Genomic DNA, 18,083 nt, shown 5'->3' with positions numbered 1-18,083 from the left:
CAACGCCAACGGTCAACCGGCGGTCAAACCCACTCTTTGTCTCCTCACCACATCCCACTACCGTATCCAACCAACACAGTCGGTCGTTGCTCGGCTTAGAGGAGGCAACACCCCCCTCTCCTCTCTCCCCATCCCATCCCCCATGGCCGGGATGATGGTAGCCAGGTGTCCACCTCAAGCATACTTTACCAAGGCAACAACCCATCAAGCGAGAGACGCAACAAAAAAAAAAGAAAGCATATGACAGAGCCGCCCTTGTTACACGCGGCGCGCGCGATTTCTCATCCTCCACCACCACCATCACCTAACATCATCATATGTCAGGTATCACCATCTCTTCTTACCTCATCATTGGAATTGCCCCTCTATCATACACCTATCAATTGATCCAATATGAACTCCTCCTCCCTCTGTCGTCAATCTCCCCCATAAACCCCATAGCACTGAACATACACCTGCTCTGGCCAAGAAACATCCGATCGCGATATGCCCAACACCAACCAAAACCAGCTTACCAAGAGCCTCAGCATACATAAGGGCGGGGTTGCGTTGTTTTTTCTTCATATCCTTGCACTATTTCCACTTCATGACCCCCAAAAAGAAAGGCGGGGTTTCCTCCGGCTTCCCGGCATTCAATTCACCCTTATCCACCACCAAAGGTACGGTAACGAATACCGCGGGGAAGAAGAAGAACAACATCAAACTCCGACAAAGAAGAACAGTGAAGAAGAAAAAAACTTGCCATCCTACAAACCCACCCCATCCACAATGAGAGTACGCGGATGCGAGTTTCAACCTATGAGGAACGGCCGGGTTTCCCAATGTGGCACTTGTGTGTTCCAACCCCCTCCCCCCTTCTGGCTTGTGCCTGTTTTGTGGTTACCATGAAAATCCCTGTCAGTCATTTCATGCACGCCATAGATGCGCTTAAACCTTTCAGCAATGCCCTGTGTACCAAGACCAATCGCGTTTCCAAACTCCCTCCTCTCCTCTCCATACCAAGGGGGTTGGGGTTGGCCTTCCCCCATAATAAGTGGTATATTGATATGTATAAAATCGGGGTAGCGAATATAACGTCATGGCGCCAGGGGAAACAATGAGGCTTCTTTGTCCCACTATCTACGGCGTGGGGGAGGGTTGGTAAATAAGAATTGAATAAGATATCTACCACCCGCCCAATATGTTGTTGTTGTTGTTGGATACAGGCCGCCTCTTAAAATAGGTGAATGATTCGAACGGGAAAGATTCTAGAAGAGAACTTTCCCCCGAGAAAGGACTGGAGAAGGGTAAAAAGCGGGGCCGGCTGAACGGTGTTAGTGTCAACGTTTTGGCGGGGTTGATCCCCCTAATATCTCGCTAGGGCAGACTGTAACAGACATGTCGAATGCTTGACCTTTCCTTCAACGCGCTCCGGATCTGCAGAGACAGGTGACAGAGAGACGAGTTCGGAGGTGCAATATGTCAGGGCACGAGAGGGACGTTGGTGAGGTTTGGAGTGTGATATCTGACTTGTCACTAGAGAAATGTGAAAACAATTGGGGGTCAGCCATCAACCTCGAACCCCCCCCCCCCCAGCAGGTCTTGATGATCTGAGAAAATTCCAGACGATGTCAACACCGGCCAGCCCAAGGTTGACGAGGCTGATATCAGATTCTCGAAAAAAAAAAAGAAAAAAGAAATGGCCGCACGTGGCTCTCACGGACTCTGTATGAAACATAACATCCATCCATGTGGGGGACAGGGGGCTCAACCCGTCCTGAATGGTACCGAGGAGCTTCAGGACACGGGAGAGAGACAGAACCTCGCAAGCCACCGTCATGCTCCACCGTCTGTAAGAAGCAAGTCATTCCTGCAGAGAGCAGCCCATCCCGCTGTGCATCGGCGGGTGCGGTCAATGATCGATGGCGCAGAGAAAAGAACAGACTGCGTGGCATCGGACTCGGTACTGCGCGGTGTCTCAGGGGGTCCCCCCTTCCCCCTCTCCCATAGAGCGGGTCGCCCGTCACAGTGTCCCACCTGTCAAAGGACTTGAGATGCCGGGTTGGGTTGCCAGATATCCCACCTTTTTACCATTTATTTTTTACACTGCTTGCCTGTTTGGTCGACCCGGACTTGTGTCAACTGTGGGTCGGTTCACTGAGCATTATCGTGGATATTATCGTGTCCTCGTGTCCTGGCTGTTTAACCAGAATGTCACTTGGAAAATGGGACCTATGGCCGCATACGCTGCGGGCAGCTTTCGAATCCACTCTAGAGCCACCAGAACGACATGCTCTTCCGCTTGGAAACATGCCGTCGGTCCGTTTCTCGTAAACAGCCATGCTGCCCTGTTGTTTCCAAAACCGCCAGACGGCTGGAGCGGCCGCCCTGCAGAACATAGTCCGTAGTCGAGGACAGACGCTAGGAGACAGGCGAAGCATGTATAGCGGGGAACGTCTCGATGGCGTGGGCTTGATAGAGATCCATAGCGTCACCGGAGTGGGCTGCGGCTTAAATGTGCGGCCTTAACACGCCCTTTAATCTCTGGGATGCCAGACCACCACGTTCCCGCGACCTGTCACCTGGACAGCTTTGCATAGATTTCGACCCCTGCTTGGGATGATCAAGATTCCGGTTCAGTCCAAGGATGAGGGTGTTCCGCAATCATCAGATTGTGGGTTTATTATCCGTGCGCTGCTGCCGGGCACCATGTACTGCCCCCCATCATCGAGCAGTCGAATCAGCCGGGCTCCTGAGAGAGCCTGGCACACGAGTCACTACGCAACCCTGTCCATCAACCCGCGTCCGAGTGGGATGCCACATGCAGTGCTGGAGGCCTTTCGATAGGAGCAGTGGGCTGGTCTCACTATCGGGGGCCCATGGCCAAGATGGAACTGTATCTCTCGCCCTCCCCTCAAGGGAGGAGTCTTCGCTCAGGCCTCTTTTGAGAAAGGCAAGTGTGTGGGGGACATCGGTCCTCGCAGTGCTTAAAGAGGAGCTGATCACCAGGTGTCTTCCAGTCGACCTGCTCAACATTCTTCATCCTCTTCAACCTCTTCAGACGCCGAGATCCGAAGCGAAGCTAAACAACCAGTCCCTAAGGTTCCTATTAGAACACTAACACCGTCAAAACATAGCACGGAGGGACCGGAACCAACCTTCATCAATAGCCCAATCCGGAGCTTCCCAAGGTATGTTGCATGAAATGCAGAGCGGGGTGCCACAGGGCTAATGTCAACCTCTTCCACAGATGGCGCATTTACTTCCTGCATCCTCCTTCGTTTGCCAGGGCAAGCCTCAACCTCCTCCCGCTCCTACACCTCCCACTCCCAATCCTCCAGAGCCTCCTTACTAAATCCGAGGGCAACCAAGCTTGGGATAACGACGATAAGGAAACGGCCTTGCGGATATGGGTCGATCGAAACGACAGATCCCCTTGATCGACCGCGGGTCGGCCCGTGTGGCGCCACCTCGGCAAATATGGAAACGAACATGAGGCGAGGGATTTAAAGAGCCTCTATTTGCTACCTCGGCACCTTCGGGGCTGGCTGAAAGGGCGTGAGAACACGAGTGGGGACCATGGGTTTCTCTTGGGAAGCGGGTTTGTAACAAGTATAACGATGGCTGTTCGGTATTGCGGCTGATGAAGAAATGAAACACCAGAGAAAGGCGGCGACTTCACATGCATTACCTGGGAGGCAAAGCACTGGTTTCAGGTGGAACGCTGTTTGAAGGATTAATAGCATTAGCAAGCGAGATTATGCATTCCCTATGCCAACCCTTCCTCGTGAAGCCCGTATCCAACCACCAGGCTTTTGCTACCTGTTCTCGTTGATGAACGAAGCGAGACCATCCTCGGCGATCATGAGGATTTGCATGTTGGCCAGAGACTCGTTGACGCAGGTGGTGCCGTTTAGGAAAGCACACCAGAGCTTCTGAACAACGTTGTCAAGAGTGGGCAGTCTCAAGTGGCGCGTCTCTGTGTCCTCAGTCGTGGTGGTGATGAGAAGACGTTGAGCGGCAGGGCAACGGTCGATGATGTGAAACAAAGTGCCAAAGATGGAATCGGACTCGTAGAGGCTGAGATGTAGCTCCTCAAAGGCACAGGCAATGTGCTTTATGCGGGCGGTGTCCTCTTTGCGAAAGAAGTGAGACATGGGCGAGCTAAAGCCAAACTCATCGTAGGGTTCGAGCTCGCCAAGTAGGAGCAAAGCATCCAGGTTGAAGTTGAACCAAACACGAGCGTCACCCTGTGCGGGCAACACACTCGTTTCTGGGGCGGCCAATCTCGGCGGAATCTTCCAGGCAAAGGTGAGCTCGTAGTGGCGGAGAGCAAGATCACGAGATTCGCGGTTTACATGAAGCAAGACCGGGATGGAGCGTGTCGTTGAACGCTTGGCCATTTGGGCGTGTTTCTGGGTCTTGCACCGGTTGTCCACACATGCTGCCAGAACGATCCTCGGTTGGATCAAGACTTCCCAGATAGATAGTCGGATTTCTGGCGGAAGATCACCAAAGCAGGTGAAAGTCTGGGTTGGTTGTTGTTTGGAAATCCCCTCATCCAGGCCATCGTGGACAACTTGAAACTCGAGCCGGAGCCGGGTCTTTTCCTCGCCCCGGTTATACCACAATAGAGACATGTTTGCTTTTTAAAGAAGGGCTAGAAAAAATGATCAATATCCAAAAATGGGATGTAGTTTGCAGTTTGCGAAAATCGGAAACAAACGCCACGAAGCTTAATGGTTCGATGAGATTGAGATGGCAGGTGGCTAACGGTGTTTGGCAAAGCTCACAGTTAGGCAACCATCGTGTAAACCGCGCTCTTTACAGTGGTGGCTGTTTTTTCACTAACACCGGAGACATGCCCAGACCGTTGACAAAGCTTAATCGGTAATATTTAATCTTATCAGATTGCCAACATCCGACCGTTTGTTAACTTAACAAGCCAACGGTGGGAGATAAATCTCAGATAAATCTCAGATAAACCTCATCGTCTACATATGCCCTTTTGATATCTATTCAGAGCGACCTAAGTCAGGGTATTTGATGGTTGGACGTCCAAATAGCCTCACAAGCTCTTATGAATGGACCCACCGTACAGAGTGTGCGGCTTATGCCGGCAATGGCCCCTCGAATAGGTAAGAGATTGGTTGAACCATCTGATGATTTCATCCAGCTTCCCGTCAGAAAAGACAACCAGCGGGAACGCGGAAGCCGGCCTCGAATCTGGGAAGTTTGGGAGGTCGTCGTCGGCAGGGGCCCGCTGAGCTTCTGCACCCAGGGATGTTCTGCATTACAGAACGCCACCCAATGGCCAAGCCTACCCCTGTGAGGCTCTGCCCGAAGTCTTCTCGTATTGTCAACAACAACCTGAATCGCTGTACCCAGCTCCGCAGTCGGAGAATCCAGTTTCCGCAGGAAATGGCAATCTTGAAAGGCTTCGGGTATCTACCAGCACAGACCGGTTGCGGGGTGCTTGGCAGTTGGTGATGCATCTGGCACACCCGGCGGCAGCCATGTGCCAAATGTCAGGAATATCTGGGGAAGCGCCACCATCCATGGATTTTCTTTTTTGGAGAATTTCTGATTGGATGTCTTGAAAGAGAGTGGATGAAGTGCATGGCGTGCCAGCTCGATCCTGGAGGCTGTCCATTGATCCGAACTCTTACCGCGGGGAACAAGAACTGAGAATTCTATCTGCACGTGGAATGCCCAGCGGGAGGAGCCAGTGTGCTGAAACCAGTTGGAAGATGCTTCTGGAACAGACGTTGTAACATGGATATATTGCACTTTGAAGATGAACACAAGTTGCATACGGCCACACAGCAGAGAAGAGACCTTTTTGACCATTGAAGTCTGAAGAGGCTCAGAGACATTGGGTCAGCCCCACATATCCGTTCGGCCGGGAGATGGTTAGCCTACGTGGGGTTTCTTGGCCCATCTGCCGCTGCTGACTCTTGGCTTTCTCCCGTCTGTCTTGTTCACATGCTTACGATTGATTCTCTTGGGCACCCGCCCTCTCACAGAGCGCAGCCGAAACTGGAAATCTCGCTGGAACTATATTCCTCTTCCTATCTTGCCAGCCGCTTTGGACATCGCTTCAGCTTGGCCTAGACTCTTGGTACCCCTCACTTATGTGCATTGACTCTGTCCGTACAGGTAATCTTACTTTCTTGCAGTTGTCCCAGTTTCCTGGTTGTTTAATCTTTGCCAGAGAATAGGCCATCACCAACGAGTGAAGACTGTCCATCTCTGACTGACAGTCCCACGTCGCCATAACAGTGACTTCCTCCGTGTGGGGAAACCTGGAGAGCGTTGCAAGTGGCTTGGCACCGAATCCCCAGGAAAACCCCACCGTGGAACGTGGAGTGCTTGGATGCAGGCCAGAAACTGTGCTTCGATCCCTTGCCCAACCGCACGACATCCTCTTGTCCGAAGACCAACCAACCTTTACCAAGGCCCTCGACGAAGCCGTTCCCGGTCGATCGCCCCGTGTAGTCTACACCGAGAGCACTGTGACAGCAGCACCGTCTCGTCTTCGTTTTGGTCTTTGTCCAGTCATCAAAAAACACCCGTGTCCAGACGGAAGCCTTCCATTTTAGAGGCTGCCAATTGGTGGGGATCTAAACGTCATTTGGAGAAAGTGACGTCCTTACCAAGACCCCGGTTCCATTCCGCCTGGAGTTCCATTGTGTGCCCCCAGTGCCCCCATCAACCCTTCCCCCCCCCCGCCCTGTCGTCTGCACCTGTGACGCAGGAGAGGCAGGTCAGGAAGCCTGGTTCATCGACGCCTGGGCTGCCGTCAACGGCTGGCATAGGCCTTGTGGTTATGTGAGCGATAAGCCACCGGAGAGGCAGATGACCTTGACAATGACAGAGACTAACCAGTCAACCACGGGGCAATAAGTTCAGACGACGGGAACTCCTCGGACGGCCCTCCCTCGACCATCTTTTGCTGTTTGCCTCGTCTAAAAAATCTCACTACATCCTTATCCATTCACTACTCACCGTTCCACGCCTCAGTCCGCCGCCCCGAACAGCTCGGTCGAATTGCCGCAAGTAGCAGTTGGTTGTTGGATTCCTGGGTACGTTGCGTCTCGTCTCTCTCTTTTCTCGTTTTCTTGTTCCGGACCTGGGGACCAGAGTGTGGTGCGCCGCTCGGCACATCATTAGATGGGCGCATCCAGATTGAGCGTTCGGGCCTGCGGAGGAGGCTTCCTAACCCACTACGTCCAATCACTCCTGACCTCCCCGCCTTGTTGCGCTTAGACAGGCCACATGCTCTTCGAGCTGTGTCTATGATTGAGACGCCTAGTCCCACATGCTACAACTCATGTGTAGGAGGACAGCTCCGTGAGTGCGGGCCGTGGAAATGGGGGGTCCACTCTGCCTCAATATCTCTACTCCTCCACCTTCCCTCATCCCCATCCCCGAGCTTCCCGCCGCCATATAATCCCGAACTGTCCCGGCCGAGGACCGGTGTCTTGTTTGTCCCCATTCCCCCTAGGATCCAGCTCGCGCTTTTCTCGCTCCTTTCCCTCAACCATCTTAAGAATATTTCACCTCTGCATTTCCAGTGGAATGCCACCTTACTGTCTTCAAGATTGTCACTACTTCTACCGCACAGCTCTGCGCGGCCTGAACATCAGCACCTCCGTCTCGCCTCTCTACGCTTGAATCCAGATCACCCCAGCTGACAAGAAATGCCTACACAAGTCCGTCACTTCGCCACACCAAGAGCTCTCGGTGAGACTCTCACCCTTCCACTTGAGCCGGCTGAGTCGAAACCTCAGTCACCGCCACCCGAAACTCCTCGCACCATCACAGACCTTCCAGTGATTCCAAAGCCGAGAAGAAACACAGTGCTCAAGGCTCGCAACTACGACATGGGTCCCTTTCGTGAGGAGAAGACCAAGGGAGGAGTCACGTACGCTCATCAGGATAAGTTACCCAAGCTCCCCATCCCAGCCCTCGAGCAGACCTGCCAGAGATATCTCTCTTCTCTCAAGCCGCTTCAGGGCCCAAGGGAACACCAAGATACCAGGAATGCCGTTCAAGAGTTCCTCAACAATGAAGGACCAGAACTGGACGCAAAGTTGAGGGCGTACGCGGAGGGGAAGACCAGTTATATTGAGCAGTTCTGTAAGTTGTTTGCTCGCTGGTCATGGAATGAAGACTTTCGGCTAACAGTCAAGGGTATGATTCATATCTGAACTTCGATAATCCGGTCGTTCTCAACCTCAACCCCTTCTTCCTGCTCGAGGATGACCCTACACCAGCCCGCAACAATCAGGTGACGCGCGCTGCGTCTCTGATTGTGTCGGCGTTGGAGTTTGTTCGAGCTGTCCGCAAGGAGGAGCTCCCACCAGACACCGTCAAGGGGACGCCCCTGTGCATGCACCAGTATTCACGGCTCTTCGGCACCGCCAGAGTGCCCACTGAGGATGGGTGCCAGATTGAGCAGGATCCCGACTCCAAGCATCTCATTGTCATGTGCCATGGCCAATTTTATTGGTTCGATGTCTTGGATGACAACTCTGACGTGATCATGACGGAGAAGGATATCGCCATCAATCTCCAGACCATTGTGGACGATGCGGCACAGATCCCCATTCAAGAGGCCGCGAAGGGCGCCCTCGGTGTTCTCAGCACCGAGAACCGCAAGGTCTGGTCTGGTTTGAGGGATGTCATCACCAGAGAGCCAGGTTCCAACAATGCCGACTGCCTCAGTATCATCGACACAGCTCTCTTCGTGGTCTGCCTGGACTACACAGAGCCTGCCGATGCTGCCGCCCTCTGCCAGAACATGCTTTGCGGCACCAGCGAGATCGAGAAGGGTGTCCAGATTGGCACCTGCACCAACAGGTGGTACGACAAGCTGCAGATCATCGTCTGCAAGAACGGCAGTGCCGGCATCAACTTTGAGCACACTGGTGTCGACGGCCACACGGTTCTTCGCTTTGCCAGTGATATCTACACCGACACCATCCTCCGCTTTGCTCGGACCATCAACGGCAAGGCACCAGCCCTCTGGTCATCCACCAGCCCTGACCCCTCGAAGCGTGACCCTGAGAGCTTTGGCGATGTCAGCACCACACCTCACAAGCTCGAATGGGACATGATCCCTGAACTTCGCATCGCTGTCCGCTTTGCCGAGACCAGACTCGCCGATCTCATCGAGCAGAACGAGTTTGAGTGCCTGGATTTTGGCGCCTATGGCAAGAACTTCATTACCAGCATGGGCTTCTCTCCCGATGCTTTTGTCCAGATGGCCTTCCAAGCCGCTTACTACGGTCTCTATGGCAGAGTGGAGTGCACGTACGAGCCAGCCATGACCAAGACCTTCCTTCATGGCCGCACTGAAGCCATTCGCACTGTTTCGGAAGAAGCCGTCAACTTTGTCCAGACCTTCTGGGCTGACAACCCGGCCGAGAACAAGATTGAGGCTCTCAGGCAGGCCTGCCAACGTCACACAGCCAGCACCCGCGACTGCTCCAAAGCCCAAGGTTGTGATCGTCATTTGTACGCCCTGTTTTGTCTCTGGCAGCGCATGGTTGACGATGACTTTGGCTCCAACGGCGATAGCACCAACGGGTACTCTTCTCCGGTAGATGGCATGTCTGATATCAGCTCTTCCCACGGCAGAGCGGCCGAGTACCTTATCGACAATGGCACCACCCCCTCGTCTGCGGTCCATGCCCCCCCCGCGGCTACCACCAACACCAACGGGACCAATGGCACGACCAACGATGACGACGCCAACAGCAGCGTCATCCGCAACAGGACCAATTCCGCCTCATCTAGACACTCCTCCCGTTCCCGCTCGCCTAATGGATCATCTCATCAACTGCCCCTCATTTTTGCTGACTCGGGTTGGGACAAGCTCAACACCACCATCCTCTCCACCTCCAACTGCGGCAACCCATCCCTGCGACACTTTGGCTTCGGCCCCGTGTCGGGAGATGGCTTCGGGATAGGCTATATCATCAAAGACGAGACCATCTCTATTTGTGTCTCCTCCCGCCATCGCCAAACCAAGCGCTTCGTCGATACCCTTGAGTCCTACCTCTTGGAGATCCGCCGGATCCTGCGGTTGACCGCAGCCCAGAGAAATGGAGGGGCGGGGGTTGCCAGCAAGCAGAGCAGAGCCAGGGAGGTGGATGAGATGAAGGCCAAGCCGAAACTTATACACAAAGATTCTGCCACTGCGAAGGCCAAACTCCGGGGACGACTTATCACCGGCGGTAGTGATCTGGGGAGGAAGGGAGGGTTCAGTGTGAATGGGAGCGTGAGTCCGACGGAGGATAGCCTGTTGGGGATGAGTGAGGATGATGAGTTGGGCGGTTGTAAGTTTTCCTTTTTGATACGGATGTATAGGTGATGATGATGACTAACGAAAAAAAATAAAAAATAGATGGCTTCTTTGACGCGGGGATGCTGCTTCAGGCGCTCAAGGCGAGGGGGGAGAGCTACGAGGGTGGGGAGACGAAGGCGAGTGAACGGGCGACGCAGCAGGCCAAGAGACGGACGGAGATTGGGAAACGGTTGAGGTTGGTTGATTATTGAGCTTGGCTATTGTGATGGGAGGGGGGGAGGTCGGAAATCTGTCATTGAGCGGGATGGATTGATTGTGAATGCCTGGGTTTTCAACAACTTTTTCGAGCAGATTGATGGATGGGGAATGTTTTTGTTTGTTTAGCGTGCAACAAGATACCAAATTCTATAATAGGTTGAAAATGAGCAACACACCAGGGGAAAAGGTTTTGTCTGGTTATGTCTGCTTGGGTTGGCAATACTATCAGATTATCAGATCAAAGGGTTCAATTTTCTCGTTGGTCTGTTAATGTTTGTTCCCATTAGGCTAGGAATGTTGCCGTTCAACAGATCTGATCTTGATGATACCATAGCAAGTGTGCTCCCCTTCTCTTGAATTCAGGGTTTTCATTAGTAATGTTCGGCATCTTTGTGTACTCGTACTTTGACAAACACCAACTCATCATCATCATCATCCACGTCTTTGCTCTTCTCTTGGCAAAGCCCAAACTTTTGGGTACAACGACGTTGTTGATATAGTGACATATAGATATATATATGTTATTAAACTCAAGCACGCCACAACGCCCAATCCTACAACACAACCACAACACAACCCATCCCCTATCTTCCCAAACACACCAACCGGCCAACCGGTACACCATTATCGAAGCAAACATCAAAAAACACAAACCACCATCAACCAAACCCTAAATCCAATTGAACACAACTCTCAACTCTCAACTATCTCCCCACCCCCCCAGATCGTACAAAGCTTTCAACACAAATATAGATCCACGATACCCCTTGCAGCTGCTCTTCTCTTCAGGCGATTCCTCCACCAGGTGTTCTAATCCAATCAGACACACCTGGTGGAGGAAACACCCAAAAGAGAACAACAGCCCCAAAGGGTATCGCGGATCTATTAGTAAAAAAACTCGTACATAACATCCAACAACAAGATATCCCCAACAAACCACCACCACCACCACCCAAACAAACAACAAACAAATTTGGCCGCCTCCCCACCTTACCTGAGAAATAAAACAACAACATTTTCCAGCGAAAGAAGTTGAAGAAAAAATCCAAACCACCACCAATTCCATTACTCCCCCCCTTCCCCCTCCCCAAAAATAGGTATCTTCAAAGTAATAAATGCTTTTTTGTTACCCGAGAAATAATTTAGAAGGAAAAAACAGAAATTAAGTAATGTTTTTGTTGTATGCAATCAAAGATGTAAAGCAGATTTTTGTTCGAAAATAATACCAGACGTTGGAGGAAAAAAAATCACTGCAGCCTCTTCCTCTTTCGGTCGTCATCACCCCGGGGGTCCATATCCTCATCCTCCCTCTCAGCCGTGTCAGTCGGGTTCAAAATATGAGCCATGCTTCCTCGTCTCGTCGGCGGCGCCGAGTGATCCCTCACTGACAGGTTCTTATTCTCCCGATTGGCAGAGTTCCAGGACCAGTTGTTAAACGTGTCGGCGGCAGGTGGGTTTCCATTGGAAAATGGGGGCGCTGGGGGAGTGGCCGGACGGGAATGAGGTTGGGACGAGGGTTGCAGAGAATAGTGAGAAAAGGTATCCCTGAGATGCTGGCTCTCGGGGGGTGGTGGGAGCCGGCTGGGTGACGATGGCCATTGGGACGAAGGTGGTCCGGAAAACGGGGGAGGTGGTTGGGGTTGCCAACCATGAGCACGGATATCAGCTGAGGTGTGCCTTCGACCCAGAGCACCGGGATGCAGATCGGGATTTGACAGGTGGTGTGGCCCGGGCGGTGGCGGCGGAGCAGGTGCCCGATTGGAAGACGGCGAAGATTGGCCTGTGGAATTTCCTCCTATCGAACCATATGGTCTCCGGGTGCTCACCGACAACCCAGAGGGCACCGCGGGGCGGTGGTCATGGTAATAATTTGGCCCTCGGGGCTGGGGGACTGCGAGATTAGACCTGCGGGGATCGTCCTGGGGCAGCTGGCGAGGCGAGACGGGCGCGTTTTCGATGTTGGCAAAGTAGGGACGGGTGCTGGCGAACAACGGCTCGTGGGGTTCCTCGAGGCTGCGGAATATCTCCATTTGCCGCTGCACCTCGATCTGCAGTGATGATACTAAGCGGAAAATATTAGGCTATGCTGGTACGAAAGAAAGCTCCAAGATGCAGCCAGCACTTACCGTCCCGGTGTATCGGGTTATCAGGGCTCGGCGAAAGGGCCATCACGGCGCGTGACAGGTCTTGATTAAACTGCAGCAGCCGGCTCACCGTGTCCATGATGGCCTGGTTCTTGATCTGCATGAACTGCGAGTTTTCTTCCTGGCGCTGAAGACGAGCACTGAGGTCGTAGAGAGTGTGCTCGATGCTGTTCACCCTTGGGTCGCCGCCTTCTTGCATGGGAGGCATTGGCTCGGCCGGAGTGCCAGGCTGAGATGGCGCTGGCTTCTGGTTGCTGTATTCTCTGTGAACCAGCGCATGTCGCGAGGCCCGGCGCTTGATTTCCCGCAGACCAACCAGGTCTCCCCGCTTGAAGTTGCCGTTCCCATGCTTAAACTCCCACATGGTCGAGTCGGGAGTCCCATGAGCAAACACGTCACTCACTATGCCATTATCAACACTCTATCTCACTGGATAAAAATAGAACAGCCGAATGCTTACCCTTATGGAAGCCGTACATGTTGAGCTGCCGCACAAATGAAGAGATATTGGTATGCTTGAAATATTGACTGTACACTCGTCAGAAAATGCAATTGGCGGCTGTTCAAGTCAACATACGCTAGCACTTTGGAAAACTCATGTGAGGGCTGCATCACGAAGCTCTCGGAGCTCTGGGTCCAAGAAATGAGGTGCTGGATCGTCTTGTCTTCCAGCATGCTATCACATGATTTAGCATCCGTCCATGGCCGTACGAGTGGATTGGCGAGGCACCATACTTGTAAAGCTTGTGAATAAAGGCTGTCTGAACAATCTTGGGCTGGTGGACAGCCGGGGCTGCGGCTACGGGGGCCGGCATGATGATGTTATTCTCGGAGGAAGCTTGATGGTTGTGGTGATTGCTGTTGATCTGGGCCTGGATGGGCTGTAGACGCTCGTTCGACTCGTTACTGGCGATGCCGCCGCTGGCATTCACGTCGCTATCGGGGCTCTTGGTGGCAGATTGGGGTGCAGAGGAGTTCGTAGGGGTGGTGATGTCCATGGGCTCGCCCGGAGAGGGTGCAGACATCTGGATGGTAGGCGCAATGATTGGTATCGTCCTCGCGCCCATCGAGTCCTCAGACCCTTCGTCCAAATGATTCCTCGGCGCTCGATCAATAGCCGCGGCCATCTGCCCTATATCTCATATAAATAGGCGTCAGCAACTTGAGGGCGCAAGCGACATCGGGCAACATCGCGAACTCGGCGCGACAAATGGAAAACCCTGGGAGAGGACTCCAGAAAAAGGACCCGCCCGAAACAGGGACCGGCGCATGTGCTCGATATGCCGGTGCGGGTCTTTCCGTCGTCTTGGACGTGCAAATGTGCAGTGTGCAGCTCGCAGCATCAACAGCGTCCGGCGGGCGTGCAATTGCGTCGGGGAGAGGGCTTCGGGCCTACCTCATAGCTTCCTGGGAGATGTCAATGGGTTGTCGAGTGGGCAAATCGCGCGCTGGGCGATCTGTCGATAATAGCTTTGCCGACGAATTTGGGGAGGATTCCCTGTTCCTTGCCGCACTGCCGTAGCTCCTAGATAGCTTGCTTGGACCCGCTTTCCAACACCAGCTCCTGGAGAGCACGCGCCGCCGAAACACACTTGACGGGCTGCTCCGCGAGAAAAAAGAAGAAGCGGAGAGGTCAACGTTCTTCGGCAATGGATTTGGATCGTCAGACGTGTGTCGTAGCTCGTAGCTCAGTGGCTAGCGGGGACCGGAGCGGTGGTAGGTAGGACAGCGTAGACGGACAGTTTGGTAAGGCAGCCGTTGTGGGAGGTGGCGGCCGAGTATAAAAAAACAAGCAAAAAAACAACCAAAAAACCAATCTACCTGTCGAGAAAAAAAAGACGGCAGGTTCACGTCGGGCTAAGAATGGGAGAGAGAGGGGGGGTGGGCAGGAGGAGAGAGACGTCTTTTTTGTCTTGTTCGTGGTGGCGCAAAGACTCGGAGCTCAAGCGATGGGACCGTGGTCTTGTCGATGTCGGCTGATTGGTAGAGACTCAGGCACTGGAGACGATCCGGGGGACCACCAATGCAAACAAAACCTATACTGTCTGGAGGCTTGCGTGATTCTCGAGCGATGTTAATTAGGGTCGGGATTTAGGACCGAGGTGAGGTGGAGGAGAGATGGAAGGAAGGTGGAAGTAGAAGCAGAAGCAGACGCAGAAGCAGAAGCAGAAGCAGAAGCAGAAGCAGAAGCAGAAGCAGAAGCAGAAGCAGAAGCAGAAGCCAGAGGAATGGATGGGATGGATTGAATTGAATTGGATTGGATGGGACGGGTTGTATCCGTGCCGGAAAGGCTTGACACAGGCCCGGGCACCGCTACAGCAAGAACCTACATGCCGTTTTAGTGCTGGTGCTGTGCATTGCACAACTGGGGTTGGGTGAGGGGGTGAGGGGTTACAGGGGAAGCGGCGCGCCATGGCGGGTATGTGTGCCTGTCTTGGCAGCCCCAATTTCGTAAGGGTTGGTCCGGGCGCTGTCTTTCTATCCTACCATCTTTTCCCACCGAGTGCCAGTTTGTTTCCAGAAGGTGACTTTTGATGTCGACATATGCTTGGCTACAGCAAAGATAGGGGCAACGGGGAGAGGGGAAAAGGGGCACCTCTACTAGACAACAACAAGCCATCGGCTGAAGGGAATTGCCAGCGGATGCGGCCCTGGACACCTATGGAAGAGCTGCCACTTCAGTGGCTTACCGACTCTCGGCCGCTCATCAAGAACTGGACAAATAAATGGCCTTCCATTCCGTGACGCCACATTCAAGAAAAATGCAGATTAGGGCCCGGCCACCCTGTTCGAACATGTCGCGCAGGAGAAAAGCTGACGGCGGAGGAGCCAACCACGATGAGGCACATCCCGAGGGAAAGGGGAGGGCTCGATATCGACAGCCTCTCGTCTCTTTGGCGGATCTTCAGCTCAGGTCCCGATTTTTCGTCTCACTTTGCCACACCGAGGAAGTGAGACTACAGATAGACGGCGTGCGGAGGGCAGAGAAGCTCTAGAACCTCTAGAAGGTCGAGGCGCGATGATCTCTTGAAGGATAAGAGAAGCAGTTGGCAGTCGGCCGTGCCACGCTGGGGGCCGGAGATAGCACTATAGGTGCAGCACTACTGCAGGGCGTGCGCAAACGGGCACCGGCCTGAGCGGGCACCAAGAAGCAACACCTGTGCATCAGCCATGTCCTATATTGACGGTACAGTTCCGTCCACTCCATCCTATCGATGGGTCTTGGTGGGAAAATATCAAGATGAGAGTGGCTAGGTAACGAGCTGAAGACCACCCCAATGGACACTACCCTATCTGACACGATAGACGTTGTGTGTTGCCGCAAGCTCACCTCGTAGGCTCCAGCACTCACCGGGCATCACGGAGCTCTCTCGAACTGAGCTTTGCTGACTGAGATTCCCAATTCGACTGGAGGCAAATATGACAAGTGATTCCAGTCTGTGAGAGCAGCGTTCCCCCATGAAATCCCAAAACCCAGGGTCACCAGAGTGAGATCGATCTGGTGGACCGTCGTGACCCCCGGCAGATGCCGTGACCACTTTTGGATCCCTGTTCTCCCAGAAGGTGGGTCCCCGTTTTCTGCTCCGCACCGAACCTTGAATCTCACAACCACTCACGTTGCATCAAAGGGTCGACAGTCTCGACCATCGAACCGTCTTATTTTTCTTTTCTTTCTTTTCTCCCGGAGTTGGGTGAGAATCACGGAATCATATGGAACCAAGTTGGCGGGTCATAGTCAGCTCACCTCGCATCTATCGCATATACTGCATCACGTCGCCGCGGATTGCTGAGTGATGGCCCCGATAGGGTGCATTCAAAACTGCACTGCACTGACGACACCAACTGTTCCCAAACGGACGAAGGCCATGTTTCACACTCCTGTTCTTGACATGCCAGGAGCCCCCCATGCGTCCAAATGGGAGAGTCATTGTTATTGCTCGGCCGGTCTGGCACGGACCTGGTGATACAATGCTGTGGTAGCACCTTCGTCCAATGTTCTCTGGATCATTTCTTGGCCTTGTAACTGGGAGCCTTCTACAGATCTCGCGCCCGCCAGAGGGGCAGAAATCGCCGATCTTGGTCCTTGGGACAAGAGAGAATCTGTCCAAATTGAGATTTGGTTGCAGCCGAGGGCGACTCAGATTCCCGTATTGCATTGCACCCGTCGACAGCATTTTCGTCGAGCTCGCCATACCCTATCACGAGTCCGCCCTCTTGGCAGCATCATCCCTCTATATGGTGGCCATCCTGACAGCACCCGTTCTCTCTTCTGTTTCAGTTTAGTTTAGCTAACCTATTCTATCAGATGACAACTTCACAATCAGCCAGCTAATCACGACTTTTAGACAGCTGACCACATCAATCAGGTCTTTTATAACAAATTTCTCCCACCGATATCTCTCCCTTTTCGGCCTTGCCAGCCAGGAACACCACCCACCTGCCTACTCCGTACACCAAGGGTCGCAACAACGAGATATTGGCAAACAATCTTGGCTCGAGGGTCACACAACAACACCCGAGCCCTTACATTTTTATTTTTTTTCATTGTCGAACAACTGTTTCTTACCTCTTCGTTCAATCACCTAGTGTCTCACGAAGAATTTACGCCTCCCCCAGACTCGTAGGGGGTGGCCTGGGATTAACCCTTATCGGGGCATTTGCACGCTCAAGAGCCGAGCTGTCGATCCATCCAGTCCTTGTTTCCTCGGCCATATCGAAACTGGTGATGATGGTGTTATGCCACCCACCACCACCACGGCGTCGTGATCACCGTTGTTCGAAACACCGTCGTCATGCGGCGGCGCTTTTTCCTTGTTGCAAGACCATTCTACGTTTTGTTGTTGTTGACTTTGGCTGAAAAACACAGTATTCTATTTTTGGGAACCACAACCCTCCCCCAATGGGTAAACAAGCGTGGTAGATGTATGTGTGGGATTGAGAGGGGGTGGCGACCACCACAACCACAACCACAACCACCACCACCGCCGCAAACCTACCTATACCTTCCTGCCTTACCGAACACGCCCTACCTGCACCCGCCCGCATTTTCTTCCAACACGAACTGTTTTGTTTCTTTCTACCAGGTATTCAGCTATACCGGGATTACTTGTTATTTTCGATAAACCATGTTTTGATTGTTTCTCTGCCACGTAGCTGAGACTCCTACCCTTCAACCAAAATGTTGTTAACAAGGGACCTACTACGTCATTCAAACATGGATCCAGGCAGGGCAAAAGTAGGCTTCCGCACGGAAGATGGGGATATTTGTCTTGCTTTATTCTTTGTGTGAGGCGGCGGCTCTTTGGGTGGGGGGAGGGGGCGCGGGGGGGAAGCGGTCTGGATTTGCATTTGTTGATTTATCTTCGGTAATTTGAACCGAGGAGACA

General features: G+C 53.1%; 3 protein-coding genes across 3 annotated transcripts; 1 reads left to right on the top strand and 2 right to left on the bottom strand.

The window, feature by feature from the left end:
* Positions 1-3,797: 3,797 nt before the first annotated feature.
* Positions 3,798-4,619, bottom strand: QC761_307670 (uncharacterized protein; the record flags this gene model as incomplete). Its single annotated transcript, XM_062877911.1, has 1 exon — positions 3,798-4,619. One exon carries the CDS (start codon positions 4,617-4,619, stop codon positions 3,798-3,800), a length of 822 nt encoding a protein of 273 aa, XP_062733729.1.
* Positions 4,620-7,266: 2,647 nt separating this feature from the next.
* YAT1 (carnitine O-acetyltransferase yat1) lies at positions 7,267-10,938 on the top strand. The gene is given in 4 exon segments (XM_062877910.1): positions 7,267-8,121; positions 8,175-10,325; positions 10,394-10,781; positions 10,790-10,938. Coding segments are annotated over 3 exon segments (2,742 nt in total). The 5' UTR covers positions 7,267-7,682; the 3' UTR covers positions 10,546-10,781; positions 10,790-10,938.
* Positions 10,939-11,142: 204 nt separating this feature from the next.
* On the bottom strand, positions 11,143-14,960 carry SFL1 (Flocculation suppression protein). The gene is made up of 6 exons (XM_062877909.1): positions 14,863-14,960; positions 13,432-14,838; positions 13,274-13,372; positions 13,157-13,224; positions 12,679-13,098; positions 11,143-12,614 (listed from the first exon to the last, which is right to left on the bottom strand). Exons 2-6 carry the CDS (start codon positions 13,821-13,823, stop codon positions 11,800-11,802), a joined length of 1,794 nt encoding a protein of 597 aa, XP_062733727.1. The 5' UTR covers positions 13,824-14,838; positions 14,863-14,960; the 3' UTR covers positions 11,143-11,799.
* Positions 14,961-18,083: the final 3,123 nt, after the last annotated feature.

Source organism: Podospora bellae-mahoneyi, chromosome 3 (genome assembly GCF_035222275.1).
Source record: "Podospora bellae-mahoneyi strain CBS 112042 chromosome 3, whole genome shotgun sequence".
NCBI classification, from domain to species: Eukaryota; Fungi; Ascomycota; class Sordariomycetes; order Sordariales; family Podosporaceae; genus Podospora; species Podospora bellae-mahoneyi.
The sequence above is the reverse complement of the archived record's forward strand: the minus strand, read 5'-3'. Positions and strand labels throughout refer to the sequence as shown.

Coding starts and splice junctions, on each gene's coding strand:
- SFL1 (XM_062877909.1), bottom strand. CDS start 13,823: ATGGCCGCGGCTATTGATCGAGCGCCGAGGAATCATTTGGACGAAGGG. Junction 13,099..13,156: donor CATGTACGGCTTCCATAAGG/GTAAGCATTCGG, acceptor ATAATGGCATAG/TGAGTGACGTGTTTGCTCAT. Junction 12,615..12,678: donor TAACCCGATACACCGGGACG/GTAAGTGCTGGC, acceptor TTTTCCGCTTAG/TATCATCACTGCAGATCGAG.